This window comes from Parasteatoda tepidariorum, chromosome 2 (assembly GCF_982258835.1).
Source record: "Parasteatoda tepidariorum strain Cologne lab strain chromosome 2, Ptep-v5.0, whole genome shotgun sequence".
Classification (NCBI taxonomy): Eukaryota; Metazoa; Arthropoda; class Arachnida; order Araneae; family Theridiidae; genus Parasteatoda; species Parasteatoda tepidariorum.
This window is the reverse complement of record NC_141756.1, coordinates 1,332,774-1,354,140: the sequence shown is the minus strand read 5'-3', so window position 1 is coordinate 1,354,140 and position 21,367 is coordinate 1,332,774. Positions and strand designations below refer to the sequence as shown.

The 21,367-nt window shown below is 27.1% G+C and overlaps 1 protein-coding gene across 1 annotated transcript; it reads right to left on the bottom strand.

Moving 5' to 3' along the window:
* Window positions 1-1,628: 1,628 nt before the first annotated feature.
* Window positions 1,629-13,308, bottom strand: LOC107454317 (uncharacterized). Its single transcript, XM_016071474.4, has 5 exons — window positions 12,252-13,308; window positions 12,065-12,176; window positions 10,268-10,467; window positions 8,062-8,172; window positions 1,629-2,012 (listed from the first exon to the last, which is right to left on the bottom strand). The coding sequence occupies exons 1-4, from the start codon at window positions 12,440-12,442 to the stop codon at window positions 8,070-8,072; spliced, it is 606 nt and encodes a 201-aa protein (XP_015926960.2). The 5' UTR covers window positions 12,443-13,308; the 3' UTR covers window positions 1,629-2,012; window positions 8,062-8,069.
* Between the last annotated feature and the right edge of the window lie 8,059 nt (window positions 13,309-21,367).

Below are 21,367 nucleotides of genomic sequence, written 5' to 3'. Positions count from 1 at the left end.
CCAGGATTGATTGTGAGCCAAAGTCAAAATTCCGAAAAATTTCTTAAGTTAAAAAAAAACAAAAACAGTTTAAATTGAAATAAATTTAAACAATGTTTTTTTCTTTTTTCTCAACATTTCTTAGTTTACTTAAAATATATTTAAAATTTTACACATACCTATGATGACCTGGGGAAGTAATTAAAATTTACAAATATGTCTTTCTTTCTTGAGTTAATGACTATAATAACTATTTACTGATAAAAAATGAATATTAATCATGAATATAAGCTTATTAAGTATCTCACTGGATCTTCCTTACAAACAAATAAAATAAACTGTGTTTTTAAGTTCCACCTTTGAAAATTTGATTTCCGGAAACTTCTGTGATCAATAATTTTTTTGAAACGTCTGGACCTTTGATCTCCGGAAACTTCCGGATCACTGTTAGCAAAAAATCCGGATTTTTTAAAGAGCACAATCAGCCCTGCTTTACTTTTCGCTGTGAAATTGAAACTTTATTGAAATATATACCCAGTTTAAAATTATATAGTTATTGAAATTTATGGACAGTTTCTTGCAACACATTGACATTATAGTCCCTTCATCTTTTAATTAATTAATAATTGTTTAATTTTAAATTTAAACAATTTGAGAATTTTTATCAAGTTGATATTTCACCCTTCACTTATATTTTTACTTCATACTCCTTAAAAATTAGTGGCTGAGGGAGATTGGTGGCAACAGGACATAATAAATATTTAAAATATGTTGCAAAAAAAAAAAAAGAACATAGAATACATTCAAAAACTTGGCAAACCTTTTAAGAATATATAATTTACTATATACCCAAGCAGGAAGATTTTTAAAAATTAAATATTACCACAACAACATGTAAAATTTTAATTCAGATTTGATTACTGAATAAAAATAAATGCAACCAAATTTAAAGCTGTATATTCAGTTAGGCGAAATGTATGATAATTATTAAATGAAGATGCAATTAATTTATAAGAAATGCTTTATAAATCCTAAATATAAGAACAAAGTGATAGATGTTAAATAAATAGTACAAGCAAACCAATCAAGAATTTTACATTTGTAAAGTGATGAACGTAATGCGAGCTAAATAATTAATGTTTTCGAAGTGAAAATATCGTTATAAAGCTAAAAGAAATTAGTAACACATTAGTAATAATTTAGTGTCTTAGATAACAGGATTATAAAAAGTGTTAATTTAATTTTATAAACTTAGTAAGCATTATTTCGTAACAATATCTATGTTTTTATTTTTAAGTAGTTCAATTTAGTTTAGTATTCTTTAATATGTAAAGTAATTTTTTAGCTGTGGGCAGCTCCAATTGCTTGTTTATGTTTATACCTGCTTATTAGTCAAAAGAAAATAATTGTAAGAGCACCTAACTTGATTATAATTTATAATGAAAAAAAAAATTGCCAGTTACTTCACTAAAAACCAGATATATTTCATACGAAAAAAAGTGTGAAATATTTCAATTTTCAGATAGAGCAACACAATCAGTAATCAAATTACAAGTTTAATAAAAAACTTTTTCTTTTCAGAAAATTTAACAAATTATTATAACTTTTCATTTATTTATGTACACAAGAATAAAAGATAAAAACTGGTAATAGATATAGTATTAGTTTACTAAAATAAATAAATAACATCAACATATTTTTATATACAATGCTTTTTTCCCCCAATTGGAAAAATGTTACATTCATAAAAAAAAAATGCACAGCATTTAACAAATAAATTATTTTGGTTCGTATCGTAAAACAAATTAAATTGAGCATAAGGAAGTATTTTCTATGTCATCATATAAATCTTCAAAGGTCCATTCTGGGACATTATCTTCTGAATGAAAAGTTTCCTTCGTCTCAGAAAACTGACTTTTCATTTGCTTCACAGAATATGGGTCGTAAAAATCAAATCCCTCTCCAAATATCATGTTTTCCATTAAGTTGAAATCCATTTCATTTTCTAAACACAGAGACTCTTTTTCAGGTAACTGAAAATAACAAAACTTGGTCAAAAATCGTATTACAGTCTTTGGTCATAAAACCAATTGCATTAATAAATGAAAAATTAAATTAAATAATAAAAAAACAAAACAGAATCTTTATGCACAGTTAGGTCAAATAATTACAATAATTTTGTGCAAAAAGATGAAAATTTAATTTGTGAAATGTAGATTACATTACTTTACATTATAAATTTTTAAACATTTTTTAAATTATTTTCTTAATCAATAGAGACATGTGAAGGAACCAACAATGGAAGAGTTCTTTCAGTTAATATTCCTTTGTACTGCACTGACTACATTTTTTCAATTTCTACTTGTTTAATACATATTATATTCATTAGAATTTCGTGAATTTTAAAAAGAACTTGATTTTACAAATAAGTTTGAAGTTTCAATGTCATAGTTTCATTTTACATGGCTTACATCAGTAAAAACATATCTGAATTTAACACTCTAATTCCAAGTAGTGATTTCAATACAAATTCAGTAGATAATATTTTAAAGAGCACTAGCAAATATAAAGTTCAGCTGTACATTTTGAAGGGAAGAAATGTTAAAGAAATATCCATATAAAAATAGAGTTTAAAAAAAAAAAACATTTTAAATTTAAAACAAATCAAATCACTATTTGTTATAATTAAGAGTTTTTTAATCTTTATAACAAAATCTTTAATTTTTAATCTTTATAACAAAATTTTTTTTAAACATTATAACAAAAAAAAAAAATATTAATAGGTTACAGCAAATGTTTGAGGATCTATGATTCAAAATGAATAAAATTTTAGAAATTATTAATGCTAATACATCATAATTTGACAATCTGTGGGGGAATTATTAAGTTAAATACTAAATTATCCTTATATTAAATCCGTATTTATTATTAAATATTTCTAGGTTACAGCAAAAGTTGGATGCTTTATGACTCAGAGAGATAATTTATCAAAAATTATTATGGTATATATACACAGAGTGATTTGACTATCTACAGAAGTAATATTTTAAAATAATTATTTTGTGTTGAATTTAAATCCTTATTCAAAATTAAAAATAAATTCTCCATCATTATTAAAGTAAAGAATGCTAAATGAACAAAAATGCCCATAAGCTTTCTTCATTTTTTAAAGATGTTTTTTCAAAAATGAGCAATTTTCATAATTGCTGAATTTTACTTCGAACATCCTGAACTTCGTACACATAATACTGAAAGAATATATTTTATAAGAAATACCTGAAGATATGTTTTTCCTTTAACACAGAAAGATTACTTTGTAGATACACAGTAAATGTATATCATATGCATTCCAATTAAAATTATATACATAGAAAACGTTGCAGATGAATCCTCCAGAACGTTTTGGCTACTTTAGGACAAAAGTAAGATTTTATAAAATAATTTAAAATCTGTTATTGTTGTAGGAAATCCTGTTTGAATAGCAACTCTCACTTTTGATAAAAGAAAAGAATTGCATGAGTGAAAAGTCCATTCAAAGTTCTCAAATGACTCTTTAATTGCAATGAGATAAAATTGATTCTAAACATATTAGAATAAAATTATTTCTAAATATATACTTTTCTTCCATATTAGATGAGTCAACGGACAGCAAGGAGAAATAGTATGAAAGAACATCAATGCCTTGTTCAGGATTCAAACCCCTAGAACTTCTCTAATGTTAAACTAAATAATAGTAATCGCTTTAAGTTCGCCATAACTTAACAGTCCTTTACCAAAAGCTAAAGTTTCATTGGTGATGGAGAGAAACGGTGCATGATAAATTTTTAAAGCAAGTGTAAAGAAAGTCTTTGGTTATCATACTGTGGTCACTAAAAAGATCCATTTGCCCAATATCTGACTGCAAGGAAGTGACTAAAGTCAAATTCCTGGGAGTCTTGAGCAAAGTTTCTTTTCTTAAAGATGGATGGGTTTTCAATGTGGGTGGTGTAACAGACATCCTATTCAAAATTATAGAAAAAAATGTCTCCCTAGAAACAAAAGAAGGTGAAAAATTCATAAGAGGAAGGAAAATGAACACAGGATCCAGCAACATATTTCATTTCATCTGTAACAAAATTGTTTATTTGTTGGATTTTTTAACCTAAAAACTTTTTTCTAAAAAAAAAAATTGATTTTTTTTTTTACCATTTAAAGGATAAAAATTAAAATCTTTTGGCTATTTTAAGACAAATTTCGGGGCAGAATTGAAATATTTTCAGAGCAATGCATAAATGAATGATAATTATTTTTCCATATAATGAGCAGGGACCTTTGAAAACCGTCATATAAATGTGCATAAAAGAGGTGGTGCATAAGTAAGAGGTCATTGTATTGTAGAAACAGCAGTACAAGTTACAGTAAAAGCATTCTGTACAATCCACAAGTTTAAAAAAAAAAACTACCATACACATATATATAAATATACATACAGGCAAATTTTTTTATTAGCAAGGACTATTTTTATGGACTAGTTATGGAATAGCAAGGACTAGTAATGCAATAGAAAATAATACAACTTTGTTTAATTTTACTGAAATATTGGGCACTAGCATCAATTTTTTTTGGTACTAAAGATGAACAGAATTTGTGCACCTTGTCAAACTCATTAATAGCTAGATTATATAGACCAAGATACATTAAATCCTGGAACTCGTTAAAACTAAGCCAAAATTATGTGTAGAGATGAACTGGAAAGAAAAAAAAAATTCCGCCTGACTGTTCATTTTGTGAAAACTGACAACTTTTGCTTTAAAACAAGCTAATCAATTTTTGAACTCACAATCTTAGAATAGCTACAAAAACCCTGTACAGTATTCTTTGTTTTAAATTTTACAAAGCACCCATCAGTCAATACTGTCTTGTTCTGTTTTTAAAAGCTTTTTATACCTCTTCTTTTCCCCGCTTTTGAAGATTTTTGACAACATAAAAGTTTCTGAAAAATAAAACCAAAACTTTTATAGATTTATATTATAGAAGACTTGCTCTTAGCTCTTAGTCTTGCATAAAAGGAATGTGCATGCATAGAAAAGAACAGGGTGGCCACTCAAAACAGATTTCAAATTTCCCTAATTTTCCCAGGTTTTTCAGGTAAAAATCTTAAAATTTCCAGGTTTGCGTTTTTTTCCTTTTTTCTTATAAAGTGTAGGATGTGTACAAGAAAAGTGTCTGCATTATAAAATATCTTATTCAAAATGTCATTTTTTTAAACATATCTTGAAAAAAAATTTATTTTTTTTAAAATTATTTTTTAATGTTCTGGTACAACATTAATTTTTAAAAAATTAAGACATGGAGAAAATAATATGTTCAGCTTGCAGAATATATTGTTTTTATTGAATAATTTTAATTGTTTTTATTGAATTTAATGTGTCACTTTAAGTACTAGTATTTGCTCAAAGTGTACCTACAAAATGACAAAATCAGAATAAACAATAAAACCTTGGATAAGTATTGTTTAATATATTTTCATTAAGGAAAAGAAAACCGTTTCAGGTGATTATTCATCAATAATTTTTAATAATTACAGTGGCTCCAAAAAGTGCTCACTCACTTATAACTTATATTGAAGTAAGAAATAAAAATTCAATAATTAAAATGAATATTTCACAATGGGTATTTCATAATAAGATGTATAATCTATTCTTAGCAAAGCTGCACGGAATATTTTAAAAACAAAGCAAAAGTTAATTTTTTAATCAAATAGTAACAAAAATGTTACCCACGAAAGTCATCGCACATTTAAATGTTTTGGATCTCAGAATTAAAATTATCGTCAATTGCTTTTTTTATTTAATTATTTTTCATTTAATTTTTTATTTCTTTATTAGCAATTTAGTATCAAACCTATAATAGCAAAATTATATTTTAATTTTTGCTTGCTAACTCCGTAGTCCACAAATCGTTAGTTGCAGCACTTCTCAATTTCTTTAGCAAAACTTCCTTTTTGAGGAAGTTGTTAATTTCTATTTTGGTAAATCGAGGCTAAAAATATTTAATATTTGAATTTGTAGTTCATGATTCAAATGTGGATTAACAGCATGTTTTCTGGCATTGATTACCAATAAGTGAAATATCAAGGTCTTTGATTTACGTACACAGTTAGGTAACCTCGTCAATTTTTATACACAGTTAGCGTACTTTTAGCAAGCAAAGGTAGTAGTTAATTGTGGCAACAGTTTTACAAACATTGTAAACAAGGAGAAATCACTTTAATTTGAAACGGAAAATAATGCACAGAATTTGGTAGCCAAGAGAAATAAAATTTATAGAACTGAAAGACATGTGGGGTCATTACATGACACAAGTAACTGATAAAATGTCTATTGGGGGAGGAAAAATGCAAGAAATCCCTTTAATTATTAACAAAAGAGAGATAAGGATGGAAAATTAATAAAAAGGGATGAACAGGTGTCTAGTTTTTTAAAAATCAGAACTTGGGATCGTAAAACGACCCACTCACGTCTTCCCAGTAGGACAGGGCTATAAATCGATGTATAGTGACATATCGATTTAACACATATATCAGCAAGCCAATACAGCAACTTTCGTTTCAGGCGATGCATCAGAAATCTGATGCATCGGATTTTTGATGGATCAGAAATCTGATTTAAGCCGTAGACTAAAGACAACTAGCGCAAAACGGTATCGATATAAGATGCGAAAGGATCTTCTTGCAACTGATACCGACTCGCGTTGTGGAAGACAATGTTCGTTTCGTTATGTTGAAATGGCCCTGATTGATGATTGGTAGAATCTCGACCATAATTTTGAGAATATATATCACGATCTTGCATGTTTGTTTTCACGCCTCATCGTTTATTTCTTTTTCTTTGTCGTGACTTGATATCGTTTCTTGTAAATTATTTTCAGTGGGACTGACTTTGTGATCGCCGTCATTACCTAGTTATGAATGTAATCTATTATTGAAAAGAATATATAGAGAAGTGTTTCTTAATTAGGTAAATTTTTTTTTAAAACAAAACTTTTTTTTATATTTTTAAATGTGAAAATTAATTTTGATATTATATGTTTAAGTAATTTTTTTACATTATTGAATTTATTACAATCGGAAATCTAGTTTAAGGTGCCCATAAAGAATTAAATTACAAAGTAATTAAATTTGTTAGGCTATTTTTTACTTTATTTTAAATTATGAAAAACTTTTTGGATAAAACTTCTAATAATTTAATGCGTTTTTATTACTGATTTTAAATTTATAAATCTTTAGTTGTTTTTATTTTTATAAATAAAATTATAACAAAACATATTTTTCCTCTTTTGGATTTGGACATAAGTCAATCAACTTTGTTTATTCCAAAAAATTAGTAAGGTTTGAGACTTCTTTCTTTTAATAATTTAGCACTTCATTTTATTAAAGAGTATAATCGTGTTTTTTAATTTTCTTTCAATATTGTCAGTTTAATATACTATTGAATATCATAATTCTTTTGTTTTTATTTTTATTATTACTTTGTTTTTTCATTCAGAATTCGATAATTATTCAATTTAACTTAATTATTTATGTGAAATAATAATGATAAAAAATAGTGTTGTTTTAAAAGCGTTTTTTTTTTTTTTTTTAAATTTATCTAGCACTTTGATTTAAGCATACAAATAATTTTTAACAAACTTATTTTTTAAATTTTCTTTCTATATTGTTAGGTAAATATATTGATAAATTTCTATTTTATTTATTTTCTTATCATTTATTTTTAAACTAAGAAATCTTTCATTATTTGTGTGATCATTTTTAGAAAATATAACATTAATATCTTTCTTAAGCAAAACATATATATCTTCAAATTCATAAATTGATTTGAATCAATCTGAGTATGAAGTTTTGATAGAAATCCAACTTTCTGTGCCTTACCAGTAAATGAAATTTAAAAAAAACTATCGCGATACATCGCCATATCGCGATGCAAAACTGACGATGCATCACAATATAAAATTTCTTATATCGCCCAGTCCTACTTCCCAGCATAATTAGATGGCGAAGATATTAATATTCTATAGACTCATGAAAAATACTATAATTCTTACTTTTACAGCTACCTCAGGGAAGCAATAGGAGTAGTGATTTGTCTGCTGCTTTTCATTACAATGTGTTGAATTTTCAACATCAATAAGCTGAGGAAATTTGGAATCCGCAAACTAAAAGAAAAATGCAACTTTTAAATTCTGAAAATTTGTATTAAACACAAATTTTTAAACATTGTTGAAAACTGAAATCAAACATGTTTCAAAAATTAAAGATTCAGTGTCACAATATATGAAAACATTATTTAACACATTATACTATGTAGCTTAAACTAACAAATTTAGTATTATTAAAGAACTAGAAAAACTCTTAGCAAAATACAATGCTTTTGTTATTTTTACTTATTTTTTTCAATAATTTTAAATTAATTTATGTAATTGCATTTATGTAACTTCTAAAACAATTCACTTTTTTTTTTCTTCTATAGATCCTGATATTATGTATTAATACTGACTTACTCTTTTGCTCTACAGTCCATGAAGGATCTTGGTCTCCTTTATCACAAAGTTTTACTTTTTCTTATCCTTTATCTTTGAATTTTTGATTTGCATCTTTTCCTCTTCATCTCTAGATTTTCTTTGCAGTTCTTTCATCACTCCAAATGTTTAAGATATTCCATTCTTTTTATCATATTCACCATATCTTTTCTTTATAGAGTTTACTGAACTCTCCAAAAGTTTTCCTCTTTGATTGGTTAGTATATTTTCTTAGGAATGTCTCTCTCAAAAGTAATAAGTATTGATTTCTCATTTTGAACGGTAGTACAACTTTCTTGCTGCATGACAATGGGTCTAATTATTGTTATAAATAATTTTAGTTTTAACTTTCTTGAGAGTAAAAAAGGATTCAAACAATTTAAGCATTAAAAACCTATTACCAGCAGTCAGTCTAGTCTTTATCTCTGGGTTTAAATCATTTTTTTAGCGATAATTGAATCCTTCTACCACCTTTTCAAAACTAAGTTCAGTATTTATTGAACTTCGGCTTTCTCTGATCATGACAATATATTTAGTTTTTTCCCTTTGCCTTCTTTTCTAAATTCTTATAGCTTTCAACTAGATATTTTTCCGTTCTACACATCAAGTCTACATCATTTGCAAATTTTGCAAGGATCGGTTTATTGCACCCTCTCTTTTAGAAATAAATTTTTCTTATTATGTGTTCAAAATAAAAGTTAAAAAGTGTTGTAGACAATACGTCAACCAGTATTGTACTTTAGCTTAGGTGGTTAACAAAGTTATTTTAACAAGTCTTATTATTTTTTTCGTATTTCAAAATCATTCAAGATACGGCACAGTTTCTCTCTATACAATTATACGTTTGCTTAAAATCTATAAAAAGTTGGAATAGTTTGATGTTTTGTTCAAAAAGTTTTTCTAGAGCATTCCTAATACAAAAAATCAGATCAGCGGTACGTCCCCCAGTTCAAAAACCACAGTTGCCTTTGTTTTTTCATCACTACAGATTCGGTATAATTTGAGATTGCACAAAGATTTTTTTTTTCTTTTCTTAAAAAAAAGGGAAAAAAATAAAGAAGCACATTAAGTGGTTTGAAGTACCACTTTAGAGTGAATATTTTTCTGTCCCCCATTTTTTCATTTTTTTAATAAGTTTCATTAAGAAAAAAAACATGAAAATATGTACATATAAACAAGCATAAAATCATTTTTAAAAAAAAATGAAAAACAATGCATATGATAAATTTAATAAACATAAGTAATTCATTTAATAGTTAAATAATTCATTAAAATGCTTATCTTATGCATTAGAAAAGATTTTTTACAAGCGGGTTTATTTTACCTCATCAAATATAAGAAAAATATTCGGCTATAATGTTGATTCTATATAGACATAACCTATTTTACATTTTTGACACATCAGCAGAAACAGGTTTATCCTTTTTTTATTTCTTGAAATTTCAAACTACATCATTTCCCAAGTGAAAAGTTTGACATATTTGTCAGCAAATGATTGAACAATTTACTCTAATCCCTAACAAATTAATAGAAGTCATTTTTTATAAGAAAGCATATAATCTCTAGAAAGTTACCAACTGTGACTATAAAGATTCTTATAAAGTATAAAATGAACAGGTTAAATAAAATTTCATGAAGAATTGAATAGAAATATCATATTTTTACACCAGTAAGTGTAGCAGTTAATTAAAAGAAATATGCTTAAAAAATTGAAATTTCAGATTTAAAATACCTGTTCATAAACTCTCCCAAAAGAGCGATGAGGACGGACAGAACCCACTTCTTCTTCAGAGAAGTGTTAACAAACAAAGCATGATTGAGGGCCTCTTCCATTCCTCCTATCAACATTCTTTCTTTGAGAATGGCATTCTCCTCTTCTAGTTTCGATTGTCGCACCTCCAATTCGTTATTAAGCAAACGAATTTTCATTTGCTAACAGAAATAAAATCATCTTCATGTAAGCCAATTATTTTCATAATTAAAGAGAAAAACAAACCTAATTTACTAAAAGGCAGAGGATTAAACAAAATAGGAAAATCTCAGTAACTCTGAGTTATTTAAAATTCAATCCTAATTGAAAATTCAATAAAATATGTTATTCTAAATGAAAATAGGTACAAATAATTATTGTACATTTCTTTCTTCCAAAATTTTTGTGAGAATGCTTAGATAAGTAATAAATTCAGCAGTGATAGCTTTCTTCGTCCTTTTACCGAAAATAGATATTTTAACTTCAAAAACCTCTGTTTTATAAAAGGTCCTAACAAAAGACAAGCAAACAGCTATGAAGTTTGAGTAAAAACAAGAAACCTTTAAGAATATAAAACTAAGAAGATACAATTGTACACATTCAAAAAAATTTTTCATAGCAATTAGCTTTGCTGAGGATCAAAAATTATCAAAGTTAATCTTGTTATAGAAGTTTGAATAAAGGATGTTTGACTACATTTGAAAACAACACATTTAAACTGACTGTCTTTATTCTTAAATCATTATTAATTTATCAATCATTAAAAAATTTAAAACCTGAAAGGAGAAATAATTTATTTAATATAAATTAAAATATTTTATCAAATGAAAATTTATTAAAAATTAAAAGTGCAGAAACAATACTTCACAAAAATTGAAGAATATGAGTTAGACATCATATTACAAGAGATGGCAATTCAACCTTCACTTAAGTAGCCAGAGTGAAAATATCACTTTCATAAAACATAACCTTTGGTAAAAAGGAGTTTGTCAAGAAATACCAATCCGAATGATATACAGTATATAGATCTTTGACAGAAGCAATGACTGCACCTGTGACATTTCTTAGTTAACAAAAATAATAATTTCAATAATGGAGAATATGATGACCTACATTACAACTTATGCAACACGCATTCTTAATAAAAACTGCTCTTGTCTAAATGCATATATCCTTCGATTATATCCAAATGCATCATACAATGATAATATTCAAATTTATAATACAATTACATTGACTTTTTTAAAATTCAATTGCTCGAGAACTATTCGGCCGATTACGTTTCAATTTTGTATTTTGATATCGACAATTACATTCTTTAGAATGTTTAAATTTGTATCGTGTTACATAAATATTTGTAGTGTATTAAATAAATGTAAAGTAAAAAATTGCTAAAATCTTTTTTTTCAATGGAATTACCTATGAATTTCATAATAGTGCCCTGTTTTTTTTTTTTTTTATTTGCATGAAAAGTTCTCAAGGTATGGCGAAATATGTAAAAAGTTTGGCTAACATTAAGGGGTTTCTGTGTCTGGGTTTGTTACTTAAAATATCGTCTGCACTAAGGAATCAGGTTGGGCCATCCATTAAGATTGAGTCTTAGTAGCTAAAGAAGAGCAAAAATTATTCAGGGTGCTTCCTTTTTTTGTGTGTAGAATATATAACATTATAATGCAATGAGGCTAAATTTAAAGCTAGTTACATTATCTAAGGAAAATAAATAGCATTAAGGAATGTTATAAAAATGCAGTGAATATTTCAAAAGCTAGACATTTTTACCTCGATTTGCAATTCTAGTAGTTGCTTCTCTAATAAATCCTTTTTAATTTTAGCTTTCTCTCTAGAGACTTGTGATGATATTCTATTTTTCAGAACTCTGTTGCGTTTTTTCCTGTAATTAAATTTATAAATAATTGTAAATATTTTGACAGAAAAGATATGCTTAAAATAGAAAGCATCAACCTACCAACTATTATCCATGTCATTCTTCCCATTTTGTTTTGAATTCACAACTATTCGTTTTAAGTTCGAGTGGTTCGTATCAGAATCTTTGAAACTTGTAGTCGTATTATTACTAGAGTATGGATTGAAACTAGATTGTAGACGAGCTAAACTAAACGGCACTGCCGTCACTACAAGCAGTCTTGGTACAGACATGATTTATGAATAACTTTCTTCATCAAATAAATAATACACTGGAATTATTTATTCATAAGTAGAATAAAAGAGTTGTAACAACTCTTCACAAACTGAGACTTTCTAAAAGTTGACCTTTAATGTAAACAACAATGTTTAACATGCAGTTCGTAAAACGTTTCATTTATTGCAAGAAAGCCGTTTATCCAAACCGATTCGTTCGTATAGTAACCAACATCTCATACTGAATCTTTTGTTTTAGAGGAAAGAACTCACAAGTTTTTTTCAACTCTGGCTGCCTCTGCTCCTTCTGGGATGATGAAATCAGGTGTATTGTTTGGCGTCATTTTCTTGTGACGTCAGAGTGTGTTCACGCAATTTACAACTGATGCAACATATTTTGGAATTACATATTCAGACAGCTGTTTTTTCCTTTGAACTACTCTTTGTAAATATTTCTCTTTCCACTTTTTTTCTGTAATCAGTTTTCATTGCTAATTTACTTATACAATCAATATTTTAAGGAATCAAAAAATCTCAGAAAAGAATCGGGTAGAAGAAATGAAAACATGCGTTAAGAAAGGATAAGACTGTATAAATTTCATCATTCAGATCCGTAAAGAGGAGGGAGCATTTTAACATGTTGCTTGTAGACTTATTTTTTTAAAAGTACAAATGAAATTAAACTTATTCTATCAAAAATTAGCTGTTAAAAATTTTGAAATCCAAATACTCCATAAAAGAGGCACAAGATCCTTCCAGTACGTACTGGAAGGATCTTGTTACGACGACGATATACATTTCAGTGAGCACACCGTTAATTTTGATAGTGTTTTTAATTTACATAGTGGAAAACATAAGCCGATAGATTTTAACAGGCTTTATTTACTGGAGCATGGTGAAAACAGAAGTCTCACCCTCTCTCCCAGCTAGAGGGGGGTGGCAGAGAGATACGCGAAAACAATCGCTCCCGCATTATATACAAAAAGGTGAAAAGGCTCAAATCGTACATACTTTGTAACTCTTCGCATCATCGATAATCATTTAATGCTTCCTAATATGGAAGTGAAAGAGGGACCCTTACAAAAATTTAAGGTATATTTAAGGTTGATTTGAGGTATTTTTGAGGTATCAAGGTTGATTTGAGGTACATTTAAGGTTGCTGAGAAAACAGCAATAAAAATTATACCTCGTAAAAGTTGTAATTAAGATGTACGAGGTTGTTTTATATATACTTTAGCTTATTTTGAGGTTGTTTAAAAACAAATTCAAATCATCCAGGCAGATTTGTGATTTTCAAAATGTACCAGGTTGATTTTCTGACACTTGTAACAAAAGAGGTATTTTTGAGGTATAAAATTTTTTACGTTATTTCAACTAAAGAGAGTCAGATATTTATGGAGGTATATGAAGTTATTTTATTTATACCTAAGCTTATTTTGAGGTTGTTTTAAATTCACTTCAAATCAACCAGACTGATAAGGTGATTTTTAAGGTATACGAGGTTGCTTTTCTTACACTTGTAACGAAAGAGATATTTATGAGGTATAAAAAATCAACCTTATTTCAACAAACGAGAATGAGGTATTTACGAGGTATAAAAAACTATTCCTTATTTCAACTAAAGAGAGTGAAGTATTTATTGAGGTGTATGAAGTCATTTTATTTGTACCTAAGCTTGAGTTAAGATTGTTTAAAGTACACTTCATATTAACTAGCTCACTTCCCAGAGTTCCATGCGAGCTGGCAAATGGCGTGTGTCAAGCACGTAGGTATAGTTTTTTCATGGGGGGTGTTTGGTGATTGAGGAATTTATTAACTGGATATAATTTAATTAAACCAGTTACATACATACCAGTAAACTCATTTTGGTTTTGATAAAATAATCTAATACAGAAATTTTCACTATAAGCTTCATTTAAAACTAAGAATCACAACTAGTGATCTAAATGAGATCAAAATAAAGGCAAGACATAAACGTCGTTGATCGCTTCCCTTCGATTGGGTGATAAGCGAAATTCAAATAAAAAGAACATTAAAGCAGAATCACCGTTATTGTCAAAAATTCACGTATAAAATATCAATAAAAATTCATCTGTTCACCGCAATTTATAATGCGTTTAAGCAGCAAAAATAATATATAAAATATGAATTCTTTACGAAGTAGAATATGTGGGTAATTTTCAGAAAATACGACACATAGGAATTATTTTAAAAATTTCTTAACCTTTTGGATTGGAATACTATATTTTTTTTTTTTTAAAAAAATACTAGTTTATTAAGGTGACTCTAATTAATACCTTATAGGGAGCAATGTACAATAGTTAACAAGCATTTAGCAGTTTGCAATTATTCCTTGGCATTCAAGTGCCAGAAAAATTACAATTTGTAATTTTATAGCTTTTACTTCCATGTTCCATTTCTTTTTAGTTAGTCTTTGTGCTATTCAGTGCCGTTCCTGGCGGGTATGCAGCGAATGCCCCGCACGCAGGAACCCAATTTAAGGGGCGCCAAATTCAACTATTCGAAAAAAATCAAATTATAGCAAATTATTAAAAATCAAATTTTAGCAAAGCTGTAAACCTTGATTACAGGAAGAAACAGTAAACTAATATAAGAAGTCGATCGCAATGAAATGAGCCATGAGCTTGCATCTGCAAAAGCAAGACGTGTTATGTTCTAAAACTACCTTGTCATTTGATAATTAGGTACTTAGGTATTAGACAGATCTTGCACATTTTCAAGTTAACGGATTTGTTTGCGTTGAGCACCGTTTGAGAGTTTTAACTCAATTCACTCAGTTGAGTGATTTGAGTTATATTAGATTTTTTGTTAATTTCCGAATGGACGTGTTTTATTTATGATCTATATTGTACGTTAATAGTCTATTTTATTTGATGCCGAAAATAAATTTTTTGTCATATTTTTTCGTTCTTTTATTTTATTACGCCCATTTTCATAATCAAACACTTGCACTAAAGTGACTTTAGTCTATAAGGAAACTATTCAGTTTAAACCTCAAACTAAAAATGATTATGAAAATTGGCCTTATCATCAAAATTTAAGCATAGTATATAGGGGCGCACAAAATTATTCTTGCATGCAGGCGTTCGCCACCCCAGGAACGGCACTGGTGCTTGGCGAACAAAGAACACGGGGCGCGCTCAAAAGAGCAGAAAATCAGGGTCATGAATCGTGGTTGCCGGGAGAAAAGTGTTGCACCAAGCAGACTCCTCAATTCTGCTTTTAACATGTAAAGTCTATGGCGGGCTTGTCATACTTTGAATCGATTTTTCTTGTTCAAGAATCGGAGTGATCAATTAAAAAAAAATACTAATAATTTTTTCAATCTTTCCTATCCACGAAAATGTAGGTTAATTTTTTTTATCTTTATTACTTTTTGTAATATTGCCTTTGAAACACAAGTCACTTTCTACCTTTGAGTAAGGGAGGAAGGCAACTTCCACCCCCAAGTTCACTAATCTTCTCGGTGGGAGGTCTTGCCCCCTTTTGAAAATCTTTTTCTCTCTCTCTGTCCTTCTGAAGAACTGATATGGGGAACGCTTTAAAAACCGATAGCTTTCTCTTTAGTTATAAGCTTGTAATTTATTATGAAAATTATATTTGCTGATAATTCGTTCATTCTATATACATTTTATTTATTTAGTAGTAATAATTTTCTTGTTTTTATTCATTTTGAGAATGGAATTTATTTTTTAAATACATTATTCCCCTTTTTTTAAACTTTGTTTCTTGTTTTTTAAAGATGTTTCAGAATTAAAAAAATTAGCTGCTGAATAAAGTGAGATTAATTAAAATCGAATAAATGACATAAAGATCTTCCAATATGCTATAAAGCATCACAAAACCGCCGTTTTCCTTTTCTTTAAAAAAATATATCGTACACTCATTTGTAGGTTTAAAAAAACATTTACATTAAAAAAATTTAAAAGGTTCCAATTTTTTTATTCCGTAAATAGTTTTAATTACTCCAATAGCTGGGATAGTATGTTTTTTCACGGTAAGGAAAAAAAAAAAGCTAGTACACAAGACCACGCATCATCCATACATGAACAAGCACTTAACCCTGTTTTTAGGGCTTTAATGTAAATACACAAGAACACTAAAGTATTATGAAATTTTCATTTTAATCAGCAAATGAAGAAAAATATGAAAATACACGCATGTATTTTAAAATTCTTTAAAAAAAAAAAAGGGAAGTAAAAGAACATTAGTGGTCATAATTAATATTCACGAGAGAAAAATACAAACGGTATCAAAATATAATGAATCGATGCTTAGGAACGCAACATTGAAAATATTGAAACCAGTTTGATTGCCAGATGAAATAAAAAGAATGAGAAATGTGATTATTATAAACACCACGAAATTTCATTACGATAAATTAAAAAATAAAAATAAGCTGTAATACTTAGAGTTAAGTTACTCTTTGTTACTTCAGACAGTCAAACTGGTTTTGATGTTTTCAGACCTGATTCCTTAGTTGATTCCCTAATCGGTAATTCCTAATTAATACACTTTTTAAAACTTTTTTTCGCAATATTCTAAAAATATATATTAAGAGTAGTAATTATGCAATATCTTATGTATTTAATAATGAGAAATTTTTCGAATTCATATTAAAAGTGTATAATGTAACTTTTAGTCATAATTTTTTGCTAGAACAAAGTATGTAATCAATGTGTTATTTTAATTTCTCTTCCCTGACCCTCTTTTGCCATTCATGGAGAAGAGTTTTAGTAGAAATTTCTATACTGCAAACTTTAATTAGTGTAATTATAGTTAATTAAAATATAAGAAAACTAACCGTCATTAGCATTACATAAAGAGGAAAAACACGAAAACTTCCCAGGGTTAGCCAGCATGCCATCTATATGAATATATCTCCCAGATAACCATAATTTTCTGTATTTTTGTATTTAATAAAATTTTGTAAAGTAAACTTGTCTCAATCTGTCTTTATGTTGCAAGTTTTAATGAAAACCAATAAATGCCTTTTCTTTCAAAAATTTCGTTATCGTACTTTTTTATAAATTAATTTCGATTATTTTGATAAATCTTTATATTAATTACAGTGAGCAGTCTCACAAATCTATGTACTAAAATGTAAAATAACATAGAATTGTTTTATTTTGTTGTTTTTAATGATCCATCGAAATGATCTATTAGAAAAATAAATTTAAACTGTCACTTCAGCTTATTAGCCGAAAATGTTATAATTTATTTTTACGACAGAAATGATGGTATTTTTTATGAATCCTCAAAACTGAAATGAAAGAGTTACATCAATTTTCTTATAATATTACTTCTACGTTTAGAAAATTATAAAGCTTATCAAAGATAGTTTTTAAGGAATTTCTTAGAAATAAGTTATACTTTTGTAAGTTATTTATTTGTCCTTTTATTTACGACATTTACAAATAAAATGCGTTCATTACCCCCTTTTACCATCATTCTTTGTTATTAGGGTTATAATAATTTTAAGTTAAAGGCCTAAAATTAAAAATGAAGTTCCTTTATTAAAGTAATCACAAGATATTACTTGATAAAATATAAATACCTTTTAACAAGCAAAAGCTGATCAATAAAATATTTTCGCTTTTTAATAAGTTATGTTTTCCTTTATTCCTTTAAAATAAACTTCATATAAAACTGCGCTTTCAAAATGTGCAGTTTAATAAATTTATACTAAATAACTGCTTTAGATCAATAAGGAATTTCTTTTGTATTATTGTTAAATAATATCTTTGGCGATAAGTTTTTAAAGTAACTATAACTGAGTAGAAATAATGTAAGTAAAAATGATGAATATGAGTTTGTGGGTGAAGTTTTAAATGTATCCGAGCTAAATTATTTGAATAAGTTAAGTGATATAATCGGAATTTAGATCTATCTTAATATGATTTAAAATTTTGTGATAATTAAATCGAATAATTTTCAATTTTGATGTTTCAATTTGTTTGTGACAAATAACAAATAACCCCGGTGTTTATTTGTTAAGAATCAAATCAAAATAATAAACAATTCAAGATATAATTAGAAAAAGTGCATGTTAAATAAAATGATAAAACTATTTTGAAAATAAATAAAGTCGTTTTAGAGTTAAAAAAAATATTTTTTAAGTTTATCTTAGAAAGAGAAAAAGCATAATATAAGATGAAGAGTGAGTTTCTTCTGATATCTTTTGAAAGCTAGTTGACCCCCGCAGGTTGCAATTCCCCTTCTGTGACAGTGATTTGTTTCGGGTTACTTAACACAAGCACCCCCACAAAAAATGTAGGGGAGACAGTGAAACGGGTTTTGGAGGTGCAATATATTTCGTCCCTTTTCGAACCTATCCTTACTGAAGGTAGGAATTGAAATGAAAAGGCCTCCTCAGGTATTCTTTGGCCAAGCACTGGTGATATTAATCACAAGACTTTATTAAACAGCTCAGATTGAATAATATAGTTTATATTAATAATTTTGAGAACGCAGGAAAATGACAATGTGTAAAATCATTCCAAAAATCTAATAATAATGGTGTTAAATGAACTTTAAAAAAAATTGTCATTTTTTTCTATGATATCAGATTTCAATGGCAGTTACATTAAATTGTCGCATTTAACTCGTAGATATATGGTATATTCGCAGAAGTCGGTAAATGAATATATCTTCGCACAAATTTTTCTTTTTGTTTATTTCAATAATATCCTGTTAAACTACGTTATTAAATAGAAGGTGTAAAACTTTAACAATGTAGCAAAAAATTATTAATAAATACAAAAGATATACAGCACAGGAAAAAAAAAATTAGATACAAAGCCTCAAAATATTTCGTAAATAAATTGAATGAAAAAATCCGTGTTACGTAAGGTCGCGGACTATAAAATTTGGATTTTGATGGAGTGGCCGCGGGCATTTCAACATTTAAAGAATTACTTATCAAACTAAATTAAATTTAAATGTCAGAGAAACAATTAATTCTTTTAAGTTTGTTACTTAATCAGTATAATGCATTATGTGTTTAAATGTTTTATACGTGCACACACACATAATATATATATATTATAGTTAAGCAGGGTTGAAATATATATATATTTCAACTCCTGTCTAAGCTTCACCATAGAATGGAATATAATTAATATTCTTACCATTCTGATCTTAAATTTTTGTATCATGTACGACAATAATGACTTGATGATATTTTTTAAAGCAATTTCTACTTAAATTTTATTTTTAAAGAGAAATAGATGTTACCCCTTACATTTTTATTAATCTTAAAACATTTTGCTAAACAAAGATTTTTTTTCATTAGTTTGTGTTGACGATAAATCATAATTAAGGCGTTGGATACTTCAAGTCAAAGCATAAAATATCTTCAAACTCTTAGAATTAAAGTATTATTTTTAAGGTAGTTTACTCTTTTATTTAACTTGATTTCCTTTTTTATTCAGTGTCAGACTTAGTTTAGTGCAGCGTAATTATTGTTAATTTTATTTGCTTACACTGTTTACACAAGATTATGGTTAACAAATAAAAATTTTGAGATCATTTATGAAAAATTGAATGCAGTTGCAATATAAAATTTTTCATATCTGTTTTGTGATTCGTTTTTAAGTGATCTGAATTCCAATAAAATTTTCCTAAGTTAAACATAAAATTATTCATTTAAAATTAAAAAAAACCAGCATTCATTATAAAGAATTACTAAACAATAACATACTCATGAAATATATATATATATATATATATATATATATATATATATATATATATATATATATATATATATATATATATATATATATATATATATATATATATATATATATATATATATATATATATATATATATATATATATATATATATACATATAAAAAAAATTAGTTAAGAAATTTGATTCGCAAGGGTTTTATTTCAAATATTTTATTGAATTAGATTTGTAGGTTTTTTCTTGTTATAAATAAATTTTTTTAATAAAATTTATTCATTTATAAATTTTTTTTTATTTTCTATATTTTTTAAAAATAAAATATCATTTTGATATATCTGCAACCTCCTTTCGTGTTTGAGGGATTTGCGGTTGACACATTTTTGCTTAAGCTTGTAAGTAATTTGTTTTTATTTGTAGTTTATTCGTGTTAACGTATGTTTTTCGCCGCTCCTTACGGAAGTTTAAAAACATCAAGATTTTAATTGGATAAAAGAAATTTTTACTGCTGCCATCTATCAGGAAAATTAAATCCCAAGGCATGGAATAAAAGATATAACATGTTTTTAATTTTTTTAAATGGTTTTTCTATTTTACTTTTTTTCCCAACCGTTTTGAGCAACAAGTATTTCGCTTGAAGTTGTTTTTTCCACTTTTTGTTTATACTTCAGAGGTGTGATTTTAATTGTTCAAATCAGTTATCGTTTTGACTTTTTATAAATAGTGACAGCGGAATCTGACACGGGGTTTGTTACTTCTTCACGCATAGAAAACTTGAATTTACAATGCAATTGTTAGCAAATAATAACAATTACAAAATATATTAATTTTTAAATACCATTCAATATTGTTTTAATAAGTTAATGCTTACTTTTGAAATTATGAATTAATTTTTGAGTCATATAAATATATTATTAATTATATATTAATTTATTGACTAAAGTAATAAGCCTGCAATTAATAGCAGTTTTTAGAAGTTAAGAATAATTATCTCGCGCTTAATTTTACTATATTTTAAATTTTATTTTGTCAAAATTGTAAATATTTATGCATTTTTTTTTAAAAACTAAAACTAAATGTTTAATGGAAATGAACTGTATGAGCAAGCATTAGATCTATTTTTCAAAACTAAAACTCCAAATTAGACCGCATAAAAAAAAACAAAGCACCGAATTATCGGTATTAATATTTCCCTTATGATAGTGCTGCCATCTATAAAATTGCTTAAG